This window comes from Marmota monax, unplaced genomic scaffold (genome assembly GCF_021218885.2).
Source record: "Marmota monax isolate L192 unplaced genomic scaffold, Marmota_monax_Labrador192_F-V1.1 WCK01_AAM20220418_F8-fsc00007, whole genome shotgun sequence".
In the NCBI taxonomy this organism is placed as follows: Eukaryota; Metazoa; Chordata; class Mammalia; order Rodentia; family Sciuridae; genus Marmota; species Marmota monax.
The window spans coordinates 9,589,535-9,605,897 of NW_026692781.1; the positions used below are offsets into that span (position 1 = coordinate 9,589,535).

The 16,363-nt window shown below is 32.9% G+C and overlaps 1 protein-coding gene across 7 annotated transcripts in view; it reads right to left on the reverse strand.

The window, feature by feature from the left end:
- The window catches only part of Atf2 (activating transcription factor 2), a 101,971-nt gene that overhangs the window by 40,885 nt on the left and 44,723 nt on the right, over nt 1-16,363 (reverse strand). For all 7 annotated transcript variants that reach the window (XM_058580213.1, XM_058580214.1, XM_046447329.2 and 4 more), the window contains 2 exons: nt 13,528-13,597; nt 1,887-1,983 (listed from right to left, as the gene is read on the reverse strand). In XM_058580213.1, the coding sequence (XP_058436196.1) occupies nt 1,887-1,983; nt 13,528-13,597 (167 nt within the window). The remainder of the gene's footprint in view (nt 1-1,886; nt 1,984-13,527; nt 13,598-16,363) is intronic.

The window sequence follows — 16,363 nt, forward strand, 5'->3', positions numbered from 1 at the left end:
ATTAGATATAATTTAAACCTGTCTCAGACACTATTAGTAATATCAGAATTACTTTAGGGACTCTACTATGTCATAATTTTACCTGTAATTAATCTTTAACCTATGTCCTACTCCAACACCCAAAAGACTTCCAAAATCATATTACAGTAAGGGATTTGCATACATGCATGCATCAGCTCAAGTCCCTCATGATTGTATTAATAAGTCAAATATAACTTGGACTCTTTTGTTTACAGCCAAAAGATTTGTCTATCTAAGCTTATTAAAAGTTTCTTAATTTATATTAAAGGGATGGAAAGTCTTAAAAATGCATAAGTATAAGTCACTTTTATTGATTATTAGAACCATCAGACTTGAGACAAGTCAAGATAGGCACGATTGTTTGTATATGGCTACTGATCAAATATATACCACACACATCATGCATTTTATTTATACAGTAATGTTAAACAATCATCTCAACATGTCAGTAAAAAAATGTTCAAGTGTTGTTTGTGCTATATTTTTACACTCCATGAAATGTGATCAGATAGGAAAATAATTTCTAGAAACCAATTTCAAAACATTTTATGAATTCAGAACTTATACAGAAAGAAAATGCTCTCAGGGAAACAAAAACCTTTATGTAGGGAGTAAACTTTCCAGGTTATTTTTCTTGCTTTTTTCTTTTTATTTTTTTAATTCTAGCTCTTAATATCTATAATATTCCAAAGAAAGGCTCTTCTCTTTTACTTATAGGACTGAAGATAAGTTGAAAGTTTCCTTACAAAAACTTACCAACTTTTTGTTACCTCCAATTTCTTCATTACAAAAATTTAGATCCTGAAAGTACAGGACAAGCCATCCAATATTGTCTTATTATCTACCCAAAGCATTGTATATGACAATTTGATCTCAATACTCAGTAATAATTTTAAAAATACTAATAGTATTCAGGTATAATTCCAAAATTGCAAATAGTATAGCCTAAGCTTCACAAGAGAAAAAAAGAATCTCGAGTTAATTGAATATAATGCAAATCTGTCATTATGATATATAGAAGGTCTAACATTTTTGTAAAGTTTGATATTAAAACTTGTTGTTTAGGCCCTCAGTGGCCCTAAGTTGCTGAGGCTGGCCTAAAACTTGCAATCCTCCTGCCTTAGCTTCCCAAGTCGCTGGGATTATAGGCATGTGCCACCGCACCAGGCTAAAACTTATTCTCATCATAATACATAATCAGAAAATATGCAAATGTACTAAAATTATACATAATATATGTGGGTACATATACATGAATGTGTGTGTATATACTTAAATACCAAAAAGGCAGCTAATACAGCATGCAATAACAATAAACCAATGCATGAATGAGGTCTTTCTTCTTATTTGTAATGAAAAATAATCACCTGTTTGTTTAAGAATGTATGATCAACACCCAAAACAGCACTGACTGAATTTAGGCTCCTTTATCAAGAATATTTTATTAATACAAATAAAAAGAATTAACAAAATCCTAATGGACAAGTCTCCTAATTGCTCTTTCTCTATCATATAGCCTTTTAAACTGAGTTAGGATAGCTAAAAGAAACACTGACTAAATACCATATTAGTTCAATTATCAATTAACTGTAAACTTTGTAGATTGTATGAATATTCCCAGAATTTCAATTAACTTCCATAAAATTAACATTGAAATTTATATTTGAAAACTAGACAAAAAAAAGTGAAATGAATGGTCAGAAGAACACATGAAAATGTAATGGGTAAAATGCATGTTGCCAACATTTACTGTAAATGAAGTAACTGGAGTATCACCAGACTATAATTTTTACAGAGAATACACAAAAATTGTGCACATTCCAGGTGAAATATGTATATAAGCTATTAAAAAAGCATATACTAACCAGCCACAATGACACTGTCATTACGTGCTGGACCAAATTTCAGTGTCATCTCATGTTTATGTTTATGGACAGCCAAATGATCCTCGTTGGTAAAACGCTGTGGCAGAAAGTTTTAAAATATAGTTAAGATTTTCAATTTGATCAAATAAGTAAAATGATAAGGAAATTCATTTCCACAACATGTAAAACCACCATTAACAGTGACATAGCAGTTTGTCAACTATAAAAGGATCTACTGTTAGTATAGACAAGCATACTATATTTCAAATAATCACAGAGAAAGTCATTACCCAATGAAGAACAATACCAATATATTACTAAATCACATAATTTGAGAGCATTTAAAAATAAAATCTAAGGCAAAGAAACTTTACATAAATTTCATTTGGATACTAAAACCAGATCATTATTAATTTTTTGTTATATCAGTGTAGAAATATATACTCCATGGCACAATGACTTTTAAAGAAAATTCTATATTTATCTAGACTTAAGTTTACTTACCACTTTTTAAATGAGAAAAATTATTTTAAAATATTACTACTGAACAAATAAAAAATAAGTCATGATTTCTGTTACCACATAAAAAAACAATGTCTTTGTTATAATCTAGTAAAGAAACAGCAACCAATACAATAATAAATCGGTTCATCTAAATAAAGTGTTTAGCTTACAGTAGCTAAAGTGATTTTTTGAACTATGGGGCTTATATTAAAAGTGAAGCAAAATTATTTAAAAGCTATCTATCAAATTTTTCCTCTTCACTCAACCTGGATAAATCCTGCATATTAAATGTGACATTTATGAGTACAATATAATACATACATTGTTTAAATATTCTCTTTATGAAGATGCTCCTTATCAAGCAACATTTATAACTACCTCTTGTTATTTCAGAGCAATTATTTTTTTGCCCAATTCCTGGTTTGGAGCATTAATTTAAAAATGTTAAGTTAATGGATCTAAACTCACTCTTTAGTCTATAACTTTACAAATAGGGATGTTACAATTTTATATATAACTAACTTGGTTTTCCCAAATTACTAAAATGGATCTCCCCCTATTCAATTCACTATATCCTTTCATGCAACTAGTAACAGTAGCTTTAGTCTAACCCTAAAACAATGTAAAACAATTAAATATTTTCCCCCACTATATATTTTATTCTAATTTTTTTTCAAGCATGCCATGGAGTACCTATATCATCACTAGCCCTCAGCCTACAGATGTAAAAAAACCTTTATCTATGTCCATTATGCTCTGTGTAACACACTGGTTATAGCACCTATCATAATAGCATACATATTTTCATGTTTTTTTTAAGTAGGCCAAGCTCCTACTATCATCCTCCAAATATAACATGTAGTAGTATGCTAGTAGTATGCTTTAGCTATATTTTATCATTTAGTCTTTAGATTACTTCACACCAGGGGAAAATTAACTATTATTTTATGATCCTCAGAACCTTCCTTTATTTCCATCAAAGGCAATCTGGTCAAAATTTATAGTCATTAAGAAAAGAATGATAGATGGATAGATGTCCATTTTCTAACAAACACTTATAAAAGTAACTATAATATATGAAAAAAATTTATTTTTGCAGAATCTATGTGAACTACTTTCTAGCCAAACTAAATGGTTTATTCTAAAAGTAAGTTTTTAAGAAAAATTTTTAATGATACTATAAAAGTGTTCAGATACAACAATACTTCTGTCCCTTGCCTTATTAATTCATTAACTATTCAGACATTTACTGAGCATCATCTAGGGGCACTCAGACAATCTTTTCCCCACTTAGGAACTATCTTCCTTTTACTTTATCATTATAAGAATCCCTCCCAACTTTTGGGGAATAAGTATTGGTGGCACTTTTGACAAGACTGCTAAATAACAAAGCTCCTAGAGAATGAACATATCTGTAGTTTACTAACATTATTTTATTGCTTTTTATATTTTGTATAACAATTTTAAATGTATGTGTCTTATATTCTACACTAAAAGTATATTAAAGCAACATTGATTTTATGTTCCAAAGAATGTCACAATGTGGTTTTTCCACTAAAGGAAATCATTAAATATTTGTGAATGAATTCATTTCAGTATAGGTTTCAGATTTTAAAACTGTAAAGTTGGTAAAATTAATAAGAATAACTTACAAATTTTTCTTCTAGGAATTTTATTCTATCTGTATTCTCTGCTTAGTTTTGACCACATATATTCAAATCAAATATCAACTGGGGGTGCTGGGGTTGTGGCTCAGTGGTAGAGCACTTGCTTTAGCATGTATAAGGAGGCACTGGGTTCGATCCTCAGTACCACATACAAAAGAAACAAATAAAATACAGTTATTAAAAAAAAAAGTAACTGGGGCTAGGTATACAGCTCAGGAACTGGGATTGTAGTTCAGTGGTAGCGTGTGCCTACCATGCTCAAGGTCCTGAGTTTAATCCCCAGCACTTCAAAGAGAAAGAAAGGGGAGGGTGGAAGAGACAGAGAAACTACCTATAAAGCAAATAACACTGTCTTCTTTACAAAACAAATATGAGAGCACTAAGCTTTATCCTAAGTGAAAAGGAGTGGTTGTAACAAATACTCAGGATCATATGAACTAACATTAAAAGAAGAAATCCAAGAAAGATGCATTTATAAACTCTCAGGGGATCCACAGATTGAATTTACCTAAATGTTGTTTATAAAGGGACTAGTGATCATACACTGGTATTATTTATATACACACACTTTCTAATGTGAAGGACAAAATATACTCAATTTGGCCCTTGATAAAGGTGACTCTGACCCTGGCTATATCTTAAAACATTTACTTTAAACAAGAAAATTAAAATCAGCATGAAGAGGCAATCTGGTCAAAATGTGTGTGTGTGCATGTACACATAGGTACAGTATTCTTTTTTCAACAAATACTTAAAAGTAACTATTAAATGCTGAAATATGTGTGTGTGTGTGTGTATGTGTATGTGCACCATCTATGTGAACTGCTTCAAAACTAAAGGGAAGATAAGTTTTCTAGAAAAATTATAGTGATCTTACTAGCAATACCAACACTGAATTCATGTTAATTTTTTTCTTCTAGGCAATTCAAAGCACAGCCCCAATGCAAAATGCTATAGAAACTCACAAAAATACAAGTATTTTGTTAAGCAACAGAAGCTTGAAATCTATTACTCAATAAACAATGAGAAAAGCAGTGAAAAAAAAAGTGTGTGTGTGTTTTTTGTTGTTGTTGTTGTTGTTAGATTCCTGATAGGTAACCATTTCTCTTAGAAAGTTAAAAAGGAAGGATAACCTGACAGATGGGAGGAAGGTGAATCAGTTGTTTCCCATAATAAATTAATGTAAGCAACTAATGTAAACTCTGCTGAGAAATCTGTGTTTACAAGGCTCTACTACTCACCAGAATTAACTTTATAAAAAAATCAGTCATTCTATATTTATATATTCACTCACATCTACAATATACTGATTATTATTCCTATTTAACATATTAAATAGACACAAATAAGTTTTCTAGTTATCAAGCCAATAGCTCATTTTACTACCTCTTTCACTAGTTGAAGAACTTGAAAAGCAAGAAGTTACTGATTAAAAGAAGCCTGCCTTAACTGAGACTTTAGAGTAAATATAAAGCCAATCTCTCTCTCTCTCTCTCTCTCTCTCTATATATATATACATACTTTGAAAACTGCTTATAAAGTACATTTTACCAAAGAAGCTATTTTCAATGAGAATATCACCAAGGCAAATACATTACAAATAAAACAAAAGAGTACCAATATTAAATCAATTTTCACTAAATTATCTCTGTCTCTTACGGCATTCCTTAGAACATTGCTTTAATACAACTGAAATTAACAGGAGTCTCATTGTGGAATACCTAACAGTTAATTAGGCATAATAAAAAAAGATTTAACAGCAAGAATCATCAGGTGAACTCTTTGTACCAATTTCTAAAGTCTTTCTCTTAGGTACTATTAGTAACAAAATACATTTTAAATTGTAAATAGTCATTTGAAATTTTCAACTAAGTCCATTAAGTGTGTTAAAGCTAAAATTAATACTGGTAATAATATTACTGCTTACTGATAAGAAAAGTGATTTGCACTATCAACACCAAATTGGTGCTTGTAAAATTAATTCTTATTCACAACTTTCAATTTCCTGGAAATAATATTTCAATCTAAAGAGAGACTACATTATTTCTATTCTCAGCAAGATTTAACAAATGGAATGTTGACAGTAGCCAGGTTACATTTTGGTCAGTAATACAAAATGGTATTATAACACAGAGATTATTTTAAGTACTTATTTGTTTTGTTTTGCAGTGATAGGGATTGAACCCAGGGCTCTGCACATGTATGATCCTAATCTTTTTTTTTCCCTTCTCTCTCTCTCTTTTATACACACACACACACACACACACACACACACACTGGGGATTGACCCCAGGGGTGCCCTACCACTGAACTACATCCCCAACCCTTTTTATTTTTAATTTTGAGACAGAGTCTCATTAAGTTGCTTAGGGCTTTGCCAATTGCTTATGCTAAACTTGAACTTGTGATCCTCCTGGACTCAGCCTCCAGATCTAAGCCACTGGGATTATATGAGTAAGCCACCAAGCATGAACTAATTTTGTTTTGAATGAGAGGCAGAATTTAGGAAATGCTCCAAAATGCTAATGAAAGTTCTCTTTGAATTTTTCTTCTTCTTCTTCTTTTTTTTTGCAGCACTGGGCACTGAACCCAGGGCCTTCTACATGCTAGGCAAGCACTCTACCACTGAGCTATATCCCTAGCCCTTGTTTCATTTTATTTAAGACAGTATCTCACTGAGTTGCCCATGCTGGCCTCAAACCTTTATCCTTCTGCCTTAGCCTCCTGAGTAGCTGGGATTTTACAGGCGTGCTCCAATACTTGTGTTTTGCTTTGAATTATTTTGTCATTTTAAACTTGCTGACATTTTCTGTGGTACTTTTATAATTAAAAGGAAATAATTTTTTTAATGTCAAGAAAAAATACACATATAAGGAACAGTATTCAAGTAAGAATCTCTTGGTATCTTAGCATGCTATTTAGGGATGACTCATTATATATGTTACACAAGAATATGCTTGGATTCAAACCTAGCACTAGTATTTACTAATTCTGTGACTCACAAAAATTCAGCAATTTGTCTCAAGTTTAGTCCTTGTCTGTAAAACGAGGCTAAAAATACTGACTTCACAGGGCTGTTACAAGGATTAAATGACATAGAACACGTCAAGTTCTTAGTATCAGTGACTAGCTAAATAAAAAAATGCTATCATTATAAATGTTTTTATTACTAAGATGACTATTATATAAACCTTTAAGTCCTCCAATCCTTTTTGAAACAAGTTGGGCACAGATTAAAAAATACATATGATAAATATCTGATAAATATTTGGAAGCCCTATTCTGTGGCTGGATAGGTAAATTTTATGTACATATATATTTCACAGGTAGAGCTGTTTTTGTTGTTACTTTGTTCTCAGTTACATTTCATTTTGGAAAACTGTTAAATTCACAGAAAAGACAGCAAGAGATTCCTAAATGCTTCTTAACCAATTTTGGTTCCCCTAATGTTTTCTCATTACTAGGTATACTGTTCAAAAGTACGAAACCAACATTAGTACATTACTATTAACTAACTCAAGACTTCAGTAACTTTGTTTTAAGCTTATCTAACTAGACTCAGGATCCCACTGATTTTTTGCTATGTATCCAAATTTAAAACCATTTCTGAAAACTATGACAAGGACTGCTAGCTGTCTCCTAACAAGTAGTCCTCCTTTTACTTCAATAAAAATAAAATGTTCTGCATTTCAGGTGAGCATTTAGTCATCCACAACAAAGACTACATTTTCTAGCTTCCTTTGCAAATGAGTGGCCACTAATTAAATTCTGGTTAAAAGGAATGATTGAAAATTATGAATTTATTACTTCTAGCTAATGACTTGAAAATGATGGAGATGTACTGTATGTTCTGCTTCCCTTTTTCCTTACTATTATTGTGGACTTGATGGCATGAGCAGGAATAGCTTCTTGGAGATACAAATGGAAGTCACTTGTTGAGGATGACAGAGGCAGCCTACTGACCCTGGAATTCCTACTTCTGGATTATTTACATAAGAGACAAATATATACATTATTAGGTTGCATCTGTGTGCTAACTTGTATCCTAAGTAATATAAAGGGCTAAAAATTTGCCATCCCTTAGGCTATTTCAAAAATGTGTCAAAGCCTCAAAGTCTCGAAAGGTTATTTTGTTGGTTCAATGAAACAAACAGAAGTGTAGTTTTTAAGGTGACTATATTGAAGGATATGTTTGTATGTCTTAAGTTCAGGTATGATTTCTTTTCTATATTCAAATCTTCCACACTTCTCTTCTCTTCACTCAGTTACTATGAGCAAACTATTCATGGTTTATCTAACAATAGTTCCTTCACTTCATAACTGGATCATATCTACTCTTACCTACTTAAGGACCCCATTCCTGCAGTGGTCCCCTAACTCTGCAGTAACAAATATGCTTGTTACATTCCTACTTTTTAATTTTTAGTTGTAGTTGGACCTAATACCTTTATTTTATTTACTTATTTTTATGTGGTACTGAGGATTGAACCCAGGGCCTCGAACATGCTAGGCAAGCGCTCTACCACTGAGCCACAACCCTAGCCCACATTCCTACTTTAAAATACAAAACAAACAAACAAAATTCATCTTCAATTCTACATCCTTCTCCAGCTATATATCATACTTTCCCCTTTAGGTTACACTCCAAGAAAGAGCTCTTACAATGTCTCCATTCTCTTCTCTCTCTCTCTCTCTCTTTTTTTTTAGTTATACATGGGCACAATATCTTTATTTTGTTTATTTATTTTTATGTGGTGCTGAGAATCAAACCCAGGGTCCCACATTTGAGAGGTAAGTGCTCTACCACTGAGCCACAACTAGCCCCTCCATTCTCTTTTTTCCCCCCATTCTCTAAACTACTCTGATCAACACAGGTGTTCCTGCTGCTTCACTGAAGCTACTCTCACCAAGGTCTCTAATTATCTTCACTTTTTTTTCCTTTTCTTTTCTTTCTTTCTTTTTTTTTTTTTACCTTTTTGCAATGCTGGGGATCAAAGTTAGGACTTTGCACACATTAGGCAAATGTTCTACCACTAAGCTACAGGTGTAGCCCTAAGAATTTCTAAATCAAATAAATACTAAATTCTCATTTGATGCTATATGGCTATATCCCCCCCCCCCCGCAACAACAACAACTTCAAAACATTTCTTACTTGACTTCCAGGACTCAACTTTCCTCACTGGCTATTGTGTCTTAGTTATATTCTCCTTCTATTTTGAGTTTTAAACACTCGAGTGCCCAAATGCTTTGTTTTCAACCCTTATTCTCTATACCATTTTAAGATAGAAACTAAATAAATATGAGAGTTATAAGACAAAATTTAAGTTTTATAAACCTTGACAATGTAAGAATAGTACAATAATTATCAGATATCAGGAGATGGAAAAGGGAAGTGGAGAGTCAAATATCAACTTGTTAATGTTTTTCATATGCCATAAATTTAATGTTAGAAGTCTTTTAGGAAATAAAAACTCTTATGATGCATATATACACATATATTCTAACATCTGGCATCAGTTTCTTCTGTTTTAATGAATTTAAACACAATGCTTTTTATAAACAAAGGTATGTATATTAGTAAGAAGTCTGTTATGTTTAGAATTTTCCCCAAAAATTCATGTGCAAGACAATGCAAGAAGGCTTAAAGAAATGACCAAGTCATGAGAGCCTTAATTCAATCAGTGAATTAGTGCCCTCATGGGATTAACTCAGTGGTAAATGAAGACGGGTGAGGCTGAAAAAGGTGGGTCATTGGGGACAGGCCTTTGGGGTATATATTTTGTAGTATTTGTCAAGGAGTCTCTCTGCTTTCTGATCATCATGTAAGCTGCTTCCCTCCACCACACTCTTCCACCAAGATGTTCAGCCTCACCTTGAGCCCTGAGAAATGGAGCCAGCTGTCTATGGACTGAGAACTTTGAAACTGTAAGCCCCCAAATAAACTTTTCCTCCTCTAAAATTGTTCTTGACAGGGTTTTTAGTCACAGCCACAAAAAAGCTGACTAAAACAGAGTCAATCACAAGATAACAGAAACATTCCAACTATTTTAAGCAGAAGAGAATAAGGACAAAGAATTAGGTAAGCGCTTGTCTGAGTCTGTATTTTCAAGAACAACTGCTAGAACATGACCAAACTGGATAATGTCCAAAGATAGTCCTGGAAACATATTTCATTAGCTGTTGCTGTAGTCTGGATCATCTTGATTGTTAAAGATCTGGTTCCCAAGTGGGCATTATTGGGAAAGGTGGAAATACTGAGAGTTGGGGCCTTATGGGAGGTAGGTTACTGGCGGAGTGCCCCTGAAAGAGACTTTAGCCCCTTCCTCTTCTTCTTGGCACTCTGCTTGTGATATAAGTGGTTGGTTCTGTTTCTTGCTCCTGCCATGATGTATGTCCTGTCTTGTCACAGGCCCAAAGTAACAGGACTAACCAATCATGGACAGCAACCTCCAAAACTGTGAGCCAAAATGAATATTTTCTCCTTATAAGTTGATTATGTCAGGTATTTTGTTAAACTTTTTTAAGCTCTCTTAACTTTATAGGAAAATGCATATCAAATATAACTCCAAAACAGATGTCAAGTTAGTCTATTTCTATGTCCACCATTACTACTTAGTCAAAGCCACCTAGTCCATCTCTCATCTGAATTGCTGTTAGCCTCTAATCTCCCTAAATTTCACTCTTATCTCAGGAATAGTTTCTTACTGTTCTGTAGTATATTTTGCATACAAACAGTATGCAAAATTCTACAGGATATTTCTTCTTTTTTCTATCATTCTGATTAACCTCTAACCCTACCTCCCACTGACCATTATATGCTCTAATACAAAAGAAATATATGCACATTTTCTTCATTTCTTTGTTCAAACACATTTCCTGACCAATCTATTTAAAACAGCATCAACTGTGTTAACTCCTGTCTTTATCCCGCTCAATATCGATACCAGGTAATTGAAATCACAAGACACCACTAACATCTTCACCAGAATTACTAAAAATTAAAAGACTAACCAAAACAATCTTTAAAAGGGAGAACTTAATTGAAGAACTTACCCTATCTGACTGGAACACAAACTGCAAAGCTAGAAAATGTGGAACTGGCATAAAAGCTGAGACTGATGACCGAAACAAAAATATAAAAGCCCAGAAACAGCCTCATCTTATATAATCATTTGGTTTTCTATACAGGAACCAAAGCAATTTAATGGAGAAAGAAACATCTTTTCAACAATTGATGACTGTCTGAGAAACTATATCAGGAAAAATAGATTAACTTCAATCTATACTTCGCACTGTATATGAAAATTAGTTCAAGATGAAATCAGAAGCCTAAGCTTAAAAAAAAAAAAAAAAAAAAAAAGCTTTTAGAGGAAAGAAAGGACAAATATCTTTGTGACCTAAGGGTAGGCAGAAGTTTCTTAGGCAAGTTACAGAGTACACAAAACATAAAAGAGTAAAAATTATATATCACACTTCATTAAAATTAGAAACACCTGTTCATCAAAAATTATTAGGAAACCTAAGATGCAAATCACAGGCTTGAAGAGAATATTTGACAAAGCACAGGTATCTAAAATATATAAAGAAATGCCACAACTCAGTAATTAAAAGACAACCTAAGTTTTAGAAACAAAAAATGATCTGAAATGATACCTCACAAAAAATAAGGTATACAAATGGCTGATAAATACATTTTGAAAAAGTGCTCATTTTTTCATTAAAGAAATGCAAATTAAAACTACAATGAGACACCAGTATACACACATGAAGATGACTAAAATTTTAAAGACCTGACAACATCAAATGTTGACAAGCACAGGGTATAATTAAATCTCTTATAAATTGTCAATGTAAATGTAAAGTGATATCCATTTTGGGAAGCAGTTTGGTAACTTTCTAAAAAGTCAAACATAAACCCATCACATAATCCCATCATCATACTTCTGGGTATCATCTAAGAGAAACAAAAGCACATATTCAGATAAAGACTTGTATACTAATATTCACACAAACTTTCTATCTGTGATAACTAAACACTGGAAATAAGTCAAATGTCTATCATAAACAAGTAAATGAATGAATTGTGGAAAGATGAAATATTATTTCTCAGTGCAAAGGAATTAATTATTGATCATATAACATAGAGGCTATAGTTTGGGTATGTCCCCAGGAATCCACATGTTAGAAACTTTAAAACCTAAAGTCATGTTAATAGTATTTGGAATTGGGGCCTTTGGGAGATAATTAGGATTAACAGGGTTATAAAGCTGGGTCCCTCATTATATAATTAATAACTTCATAAGACAGAGCAAGAGGAAGCTTGTTTAGTCCTGCTGAGATGCCCAAAACTGTCTAGAGGTTTTATAGATTACCCCATCAGGAAGGTTCACACTGGTTTTGGCCTCTAGAACCATGAGCTAAATAAACTTTTTTTTTTTTTTTAATTACTTAGTATCCAGTCTGTGGGATATAGCTACAGCAAAAAAAAAAAAAAAAAAAAAAAAAGACTAATTCAGACTAATTAAAATTCACTAGAAATCTTAAGTTATGTGGCATAAAAGAAGTTAGACAAATACACAAACTGTATGATTCCATTTATATAAAACTTAGAAAATGAATACATCTACAGTGACAGCAGGTACATCAGGGGTTGACAGGGTGAGAGAAATTACAAATGGGCATGAGGAAAATTTTTGGAGTAAGGGTATGTTTGCTATCTTGTTTGTAGTGATGTTTTCTTGAGTCCATACATGTTAAAATTTACCACAATGTGAGTTTTATGCAGTTTATCATACATGACTTCTATCTCAATTAAAATAGTGATTACAGAAAATGAGAACTAATGAAGTACTTTAATGCTTATGACCTAAAATCCATATTTAAGTATGCTGAATTTCAGTATACATCAAATTTATTCTTTCTTAGTGTTTATATTTATTTGAAGAATAGGATAATTATAATAGATTAATGATTTAATGGCCTACTAAAAATCTGAAATATTTATTATTTTCTGAAACTGCTTCCACACATGTTCTATATTAAAGATATTAATTTAAGAACATGGATACATTAGTGATAATATCAGAGGTAAATATCAGTTAATTTCATAAGAGTTCAACACATAAAACAATTTTTATATAAGACACGTGTTTGATTTCTAATTAGATAGTATACCAATGTTTTTTGATAAATGTTGGTCAGATTTATAACTTTAAAAATCCTAGATTTTTACATTTCTATTACAAAATACTCCCCCAACCCCACACCCTCCCTTAGACTGTATTTTCTAAAACTCAGATATGTTACTGAAGAAAAAAATGAAAAGAAGAAATTCTTTCCCAAAGTGTTTTTACCTTAACTCTTTAAAAACACTGTAAGACAGGGCTTTTTAAATAACAATGTACTCTACCATCAATGTTCTAACAAACGAAAACATACAAAATTATTTAAAGTAACTAATATCTATTACCTGGCCACATCCAGGGGCAGTGCATAGAAAGGGTTTGTCATCACTCATATTCCACAGGTCCTTGTATTGCCTATAATAGAACATAAGATGGTCACACATCTATAATATGTACATATTTTTAAATAAGGAATAGTTTAAAATATAAATCTCAAAATTTGACTTCTACTAAACTTAACTTTTTTCTATTTGTGAAATAAAACACTTTTACCAACATTTTAACTCTATTTTCCATTTCTTATGAATGTAGAGAAAAACATTGTAACATGAAAATGTTATACTATAGAAAAAAAGGTGAGGAACAATGGCTATCAGATTCTTTCCTGCTCAACAGTGTAAAAGTACTTATGGTGAAATGAACGAAGTTCATTCATTCAAAAAAAAAATTAAAATGAGGAACTACTATGAAGTCTTTTAAGGATCACACTGCATAGTAGTGGAACAGTGGAAGAATTTCTATCTTCAGGGTTAGGGATACAGTTCAGGGGTAGAATGTTTGCCTAGTTTCTATGAGGCTCTGGGTTCAATACCCAGCACCATAAAAAAGGAAAAAAAAAAGTCTTCCATCCTAAATTCTCGATGAATATTTATTTATTGGCAAAATGGGTCTATATAAATATCTCACCAAAACATCAGTTTGTCTAAAAATATATCCTTAAATCCTACACCTCATTTGGGGGATTGAACCCAGGGGTGTGCTTAACCACTGAACTACATCCCTAACCCTTTTTTAAAATTTTGAGACAGGTCCTGCCAATTTGCTAAGGCTGGCTTTGAACTTATGATCTTCCTGCCTAGGCCTCCTGAATTGCTGCAACTACAGGTGTGTACCACCATGTCCAGCTGTTAAATCCATTCTTAAAATTATTTACTTTTCATGTTTGCAAAGTGCTAGGGAATACTCTCAGAGAGGGTAAAGATATCCTAGGCTCAAGAGATCTCTCCTCCCAGTAAAGAAAATTTAAGATGGTAAGTCCACGGGAACTGGTTTCAAGACATCTTGCAGAAAAAAAAATACACAGGTGCCTAAGACCCTCATATAAAATGGCATATTTGTATGTAACCTAAGCACATCCTCCTGTATACTTTAAATCCTTCTTAGATTACTCATAACACCTAATACAATGTAAGTACTATGTAAATAATATTTAGGGAATGATGACAAGAAAAGTTCTGTACATGTACAGACACCATTTTTTTTCCAAATACTTTGGTTCCTGGTTGGTTGAATCAGAGAGTGTAGAAGGCTGTCTGTATTAATATAACAAAAATCTTTATTTCTAACTCTGATCTCTTTCTAAATCTGAATTTTCCAATTCATTGTTAGTGGTAGATATAGAATCAAAATCTAATCTTGATTTACAGTTCCAAGCCCCTGCCACAATTTCAAGCTCTTTCTTCCTAATGTATCAAAATTTTTGTCAAAGGTTTAATAGTCCTAATTTTAGGACATTCATGATGGTTCTCAGTAGTTACTATTTAATGTTTTAAGCATGCACACAACCCATCACTGCAAATTTAAAGGGTTTCCAGGTGGTCATAATTAACAATTCATATAAAATTTGTGAAATGTATGAATGAACTACTGATTGCTTTATCCACTATAATTTTTAAATAGCCTATGGACAATTTGATACTGCACTTGTGCAAAGATGTCACTTAGTGAAACACTGATTAAGATTTCTGGTTTCTAGTTCAACATATACAGAGCTTGGAAATCATCACTTCTGCCCTCATAATAATGAAATGCTATGTAAATTAACTGAAAAACAAAAAAGTTGAACAAACAGAAAATCATCAACTTTTATATCCATCAGAAAATTGAGAGTAAAGTGCTGCCCTGAAAAGTGGAGTCAGAGAATAATCACTGATTACCAGGGACAGGAGCCTGCTGCAAGAGCCAGTACTGGTAAGAATACATAAATTATAATGGACCAATTGCCAAAAACTGGGCTTAGACTAGCTTGAGAAGTAAAACTCCTGAAGCCCAGTCTTGAGTGGTGGTGGTGGCACAATTTCCTGAATTGTACCTACTGAAGCCCCATTGGAATATCAGGGTAAAGATTTGGAGGGGAAAAAAAAAAGTAGCAAGAGTAGGGGAAAACAACTATTTTGAAATATGCCTAGAGCATTTGGTTCTTTTAAACAAAGCACCATTCTCAGAGGAAACTTAACTGATCTGAGGACAGGAAATACTCAACTCTAGCCCCTGCACTCTTTAAATCACCTACGGGGAGAGGATAAAGCTGAGAACTTGTGAAGGTCACAGCCTATGGGTGCAGGTTCACTAAAGACTATTGATAAGATCAATTGAGCAAATCAATGGAAGGATTTTGGAATGCTTTCACTCTTCTCATATTTTACTACCACCATCAAACAAGCTCTTGCACAACAGTGTAACACAGCTGCCAGGCATGCCAGTAATCCCAGTGGCTTGGTAGGCTGAGGCAGGAGGACTGCAAGTTCAAAGCCAGCCTCAGCAATTTAGCAAGGTGCCAAGCAACTCAGGGAGACCCTGTCTCTAAATAAAATACAAAATAGGGATGAAGATATGGCTCAGTGGTTGAGTGCCCTGAGTTCAATCCCTGGTACCATAAACAAAACAAACAAAAAAACCCTCACAACAAACAAAAAAACAACAGTGGGACACAGCTGAAAGATCTACAAAGCTCAGACCTTATTTTAGCAGGAGTCTCTAAGGAAACCAAAAGACAACAGGGGAAATAAAAGCAAGGATACCAGAAAATATTTTAGATTTGGACGCCTAGAGCCACAACAAATAATAAACACAGCCCAACTCATACCCAGATAAATACAAACTTTACCCAAAGGCTTATTA